The following is a 6,035-nucleotide window of genomic DNA, read 5'->3' as shown; positions in this document are numbered from 1 at the left end:
TTTGTGCAACCAACCGCGGTGACATCAGACGTTCATTGGCCTGATTAAATCGATTAGCGTTGTACAACGTCCAATGACCGTAAAAAGGAAAGTAATTTTATTAGATTATATCCTCAAATATTATACTAGGTTTTGTTACCTTACACCAACACAACTACTATATCAAATAACAATTCCCACCATTAGATCTTACCGTTGAAACATTCATTCATTAATTTACTAATTCTATTTATTATAAACAATATAGTCATGTATCAGGGTAATTTCATAGAATCATTTTACAATGCCACTACATGTATTTAGATGTTAAACTTCAACAAAGCAGTAAAAACCATAGCTACCTTTAAGACAACAATAGAACATCATTTGATTAGTACTTTAATATTTATGAAAGCAGTAATGGAGATCACATGATTATCCAGGTGGGTCCCTAACTCCCATCCCACACACCCAACTCCATCAGATCGTACAAACTAACGCCAACTACAGATCTGTTTGGTAGTCACAACTTACTTCTGTACTAAGATGTAGAAAGACCTTCTACCTTTCTACTTTCCTTTTCCTCCCTTTTACTCTTCTCCCAAACAACCCCTATATATTACCCTTCCCTTGCTTGTCTTTAATAGCCGCAGACTACACCTCTCTCTCTTCAAAGTAGTGTTATTGTGTGCACACATAACAAAACATATTGAGAAAATGGATCGGAAAAATGCTATTTGGATCGGTTTTATTTGCATTATAATCGCCGGCGTTGGAGGTCAAGCTCCGGCCACGTCGCCTAGTGCCACTCCAGCACCACCAACACCCACTACCCCATCTCCTCCTACTACCCCTGCACCTACTGGTTCTCCTCCGCCAACTCAACCGCCTCCGGCATCTTCCCCACCGCCGGCCGTTTCATCTCCGCCACCTACATCAGCTTCACCACCTCCAGCTGTATCAGCTCCGCCACAAGCTACACCTCCACCGGCAGCTACTCCTCCAGTGAGTCCTCCACCACCAGTTAGCGCTCCACCACCGGCTACTCCTCCACCTGTGGCTACCCCGCCACCTCCTGCTACGCCACCTCCCAGCCCTCCTCCGCCAGCTGCAGCACCTGCACCAGTTGCAACTCCACCAGCTTCAGCTCCGGCTGCTGCACCTACGTCTGTACCCACATCTCCGGCACCATCTCCATTGGGAGTATTGAGTCCTCCAGCACCTCCCATGGGTGCTCCATCCCCGAGTACTCCAGCTTTTTCTCCTGGTCCATCAGTAGCCACTGATCAGGTATTTTTTCACTCAAATCTCGGTTTATAGTATTTAAAACTCTTGCGTCATATATATCCTGTTAATAATTAGGCTCTTGATTTTTTTCATTTTTCCTTTCATTTTCTGATTTCATAGCATTATAGCTTGGATCATACTTCTAGTTTGACTACATTATTATGCTCCACTATTTACGTTGTCTTAATCTTTCTGTTTTCATTTTCATTTGTTTTTGCAATATTCCTGTAATAAGTATGGGTAGAGATTAATATCTTCCCATACTAATAATAATAACATGAAATCAGAAAATAAATATAAATAATCTGATTACTCCTTTTATATAATGTTATTATCTTAAGGTGTATGCAAAAGATTAGAGTGATAAGTGAAAGGGGAGGAAATAGTAGTTTATGTTTTAATTTTAAATCTGTTAGGAGATTATGGATCATACCATAGAGAAATGAGGAGTTTTGGAGCTAAATAATTCTTAAATGTGTAATTAAAATGGAGCGCATAATAGTCAAAGTTTGTATAGGTATTCTAACACGAACTAGTTCTCGGAAAGTGTGACTGAGAAAGCCCAGCCCAATATTGTCGATATGGGAATTTGGGCCTAATGGGATCAGGTGTGGTCGGGAACATGTGAGCTTTGTCGACGCTTTAGTCTATGATTGGTCATATCAGAGTTTCTCAAATTTAATGATTATTCACTAGGGACATGTCACGTGCTTTTTCTGCTTGGCCATGATGAGAACCCTGAATATCACTATACTAGACCTGCTCAACTATACTACAACAACAACAACAACAATGCTCAAGTATACAACAACAACAATCCTAGTATAATCCTACTAGTAGTGTTTGGGGAGAATAGTGTGTACGCATACCTTACCCCTACTTTGGGGTAGAGATGCTGTTTCCGATAGACCCTCGGCTCCCTCCCTCCAAGAACTCTCCAGCTTGTTCTTAGGGGTGACTCGAACTTACAACCTCTTAGTTGGAAGTGGAGGGTACTAACCATTAGGGCAACCCACTCTTGTATATGGAAGAAAATATATGAGCCCGTTTGGCCATAAAAAAAAAAAAATTCAATCAGTGTTTGGCCATAATTTTTCAATTTTCACTTGAAAATAAATGTCGAAATTTTTTGAAAATTTGAAAAGCTCCAAAAATTGTTTTTCAAATTTTTTTACTTACATCGCTCACAAAAATTTAAAAATAACCGAAAATTATATTCATGTTCAAACACAACTCTAATTTTCAAATTCCCTTTTGCTTGTAAAAAACATTTACTTTTTTTCAGAATTTTACAATTTTCTTATGTCCAAACGGCCACATAGTATGTGAAAATGGAGTGAATAAAGTTTTATAGTATATGAAATAAGATAGGTTGTCTGCTATAAAAATGTTAATATTGATAGGTTAAAATTATTTTTACATTATTAGTGTATATAAGTTAAATTCAAACGGGAGAAGAATAATATTCCAAAGTGATATGTAATCTTTGGTAAAAGAAATGACAATCTTGTAACAGTGCATTACCGTATCTAGTACATCCATTTTTCTCTGTACCTGAGAAAGGAAATGAAACGAACAGTCCGATCAAAATTATTAAAAAATTTCTTATTTATATCCTCAAATATATACTAAAAAATAATTTACACAATTTAGTGAATATTGATTGTAAAATTACTGATATTTAACTGAAAGCATATAATGTGTGTTTAGCATGAAGTTGTTTAATTAGAAGCAGAATATTGTTCAGGTTCATGTTCATCTTTTTATTTGGATATAAAACTTGGAAGTAGCCATAACGACAAATGATAACAGTGTAGTACGTATTTATAGAACAAAAAATAATTGAAGAGACAGAAAGAATACTGGTGTCAAGTTTTCATGTCCCCAAAAAACTCAAAACTCAGAATCGTTGGCAAATTGTTGCTAATTTTGTTATCTTATAATTTGATGCATTTTCTAATAATCTGCAGAGTGGAGTGGAGATCATGAGGTTTTCAAAGATGATAATGGGAAGCTTGGTCTTCGGATGGGGTGTCTTCTGCTTGCTGATTTAGAACTACTTTTGCCACTATATATATATGAATTGCCATCTCTTTAGCTTAGGAGGACGATGGTGGCTTATTTTTCTCATTCACTTGGATTCTTTTGGAGATTTTTTGTATTTTGGGACGGTTGTTTTTAAATTTAAAGCTCTTCATCCATTCGTGTTTTTATTCTTTATATATTTCTCACTTTCATGTCTATTAGCTTCATGTCTTGCGGAAAATATCAAACCTAAGATCACAAAATGGATAAACTTGTTTAAGTTCTATGCAAGGTCGATGTTAATTTTTTTTCCACATGACTATTAGATCGCTTTAAAAGTACTTAAAAGTGAATGCCCATAATCAATGGAAATTGTGATGTAGAAAAATCAGTTAGAGAATCAGATACAATGATTTAGAGAATTTTCAATAGAGATTTGGAGAAATCGACTCCTTCTTGATTGGTATTGCAATAATCTTTATTTAAAGGATTTGTGGATCTTAGCTTTAATTGTATTTGATTTCAATAATGAGAAGATTTTTAGTATTAGATGTGGCCTATAAATAGCCCCATTGTAAATAATCTAGAAGTTAAAAACAATTCTCTCCTTAAGATTTTCTCTGTAAACACTTGTTTCTTCTCTGTTCAGGCTTAGCCGAGAGCAAACTTTCTCTGATAAACTATTTCACATTCTTTTCTCCTGGTTGTTTTCTTGTTTACTCGTCCTACACCGATTTAACCAAGAAATAAGGCAATTAGTGACCTTCTGCAACATGTCAATGTAAAAATTTATTTACTCCATCCATTAACATAAATCCTATGATAAATCTTATGGAACTGGGTAACACAGATCTTTGGCACCGTTTCTAAATTATGTCATTTGTATTTATGCATAAAGTTCAAGAAAGTTGGGGAAATTAAGGGAAAATTTTGAAAAATGCAATGCAATTGTGGCTTGCAGTAAAATGGTTGAGTCGTCGAAATGCTTTAAATGAAGGCATTGACAAATCGTTTGTCTGCCTGCCTTTGTGATATTCACCTTAGTTATTCCCTGCTCTGCAAAGAGTAAATTTTCTTTACTGAAAAGTGAAAACTCCAGTCACAATATGTTAGAGATATAGTAGATATTCTCTAGATCCAATTTCATATGTGATGATTTGAACATATTTTTGTGAACATTATTTGATATAAAATATATGGCATTTGATATTCTTTTATCATAGTTATTATCAATTGCTTGATTAATTTGATAAGGTCCTTGATTAAATTTTAAGACTTGTCATCGTGATGGAGATCATGATAATGAGAGTGAAGTTTCTTATAATTTAACATAAATTTGTTCTTGATCGTAGGATTATTAATTTGGACATTGGTAATCCGGTTAGATCAATATTTATGTGATCGTCTTTATGGGATAAAGATTAGTAGATCTCATTAACTAAATCACATAGATAGATGATGCATATAGAGATATGATCATTGAACCGACTCATTGGATAATTGCTAATAGTTAGAATTACCATAAACTGTCAATAGGATATTTTCTTAAAGAATGTGATGTAAAAATTTTCTTTGACCTGAGATCGTCACAGTAATTGAGAAGTTATTTATTGTGCTTTGATACTAGACACCTATGGCCCTATGGCGATAGTTGAATTATATTGGGTACGATTGAATACTTGTAGAATTAGTGATTGATCAAGATGGAATTTGTCAATTCTTGGTAATGAGTTTAAGCTCAATGTTGTCATGAATTATAAAGACCAAATTAAGACCTTGGTCAGGGCAATTGAATGAAAGAAGAAAAGAGTTTCTTAGGTCATTCAATGGTCGATTATATTTGACATGAACACATAGTTGGTCGCCTATTAGGATTTGACAGTTGAACTATATCCTAGGGTGACCCAGAGCTATAAGGACAGAAGGAATTACTACATTATTCTTCTACTGGTTCTTGAGAGTAAATTGTATACTTCATGCTATCCGGTTGTTAAGGAGTGTTGCTATACGCCACCCTTGATTAGTATATTGATATAATCAATTTACTACCGGTTTAGTATTGAACCTATGGGGTCGCACACCAATGAGTGTTTTGATCTTTGCTAAAGGATTAATTAACTTACTATTTGACAATTGAATTAAAGAATTTAATTAGTCAGATAAATAAAGTTATAGTCCAAATGAAATATTATTATACTCTTTGCTAGCATAAATAATATAATTAATATTGTGAAATAATTAAAGTTTTTTATTTGGAATAGAATAAATTATATCTCTCGGTTGAAATATATATGTGATATATATATATATATATAATTAATATTGACGTGAAGTCCATAAAGGACGTGCGGCTACTTCATCCTATGATGAATGGGATTTGTTTTTCTATAGTAAAATACTAACATGGATTTTAGAATCAAATTTGGAATTGGATATGCAAAGTAAGCTTTCTCAGCAGTCATGTTACCCATGAATGGGAATTTCGATTTTTCCATAAGAAAATTCCCACGAAGTTTATTTTTGAAATTAAACTTCTACCCTAAATTATTATCTTAACCAAATAGAAAAAGGGCTTATAGGTGATGATATATAAAGGGTGATAGGAGGAAATTTATTGCATTAAGTCTTGAGAAGAAAAATCACTTTGTGAAAGTGAGAGTGCAACACAAGCCAAGAGAGAAAATACCATTACAAGAAAAGTGTTTCTTGTTCTTCTATTTTTAAGTTGAGATTTTTGAAAATTT

At 34.2% G+C, this 6,035-nt stretch overlaps 1 protein-coding gene across 1 annotated transcript; it reads left to right on the top strand.

Moving 5' to 3' along the window:
- The first annotated feature begins 506 nt into the window (after positions 1-506).
- LOC107803038 (uncharacterized) lies at positions 507-3,508 on the top strand. Its single transcript, XM_016626635.2, has 2 exons — positions 507-1,269; positions 3,237-3,508. The coding sequence occupies exons 1-2, from the start codon at positions 697-699 to the stop codon at positions 3,318-3,320; spliced, it is 657 nt and encodes a 218-aa protein (XP_016482121.1). The 5' UTR covers positions 507-696; the 3' UTR covers positions 3,321-3,508.
- The last annotated feature ends 2,527 nt before the right edge of the window (positions 3,509-6,035 follow it).

The sequence above is a fragment of the Nicotiana tabacum genome, chromosome 19, assembly GCF_000715075.1.
Source record: "Nicotiana tabacum cultivar K326 chromosome 19, ASM71507v2, whole genome shotgun sequence".
In the NCBI taxonomy this organism is placed as follows: Eukaryota; Viridiplantae; Streptophyta; class Magnoliopsida; order Solanales; family Solanaceae; genus Nicotiana; species Nicotiana tabacum.
Note: the sequence above shows the minus strand (reverse complement) of the source record. Positions and strands in the feature narration are given on the sequence as shown.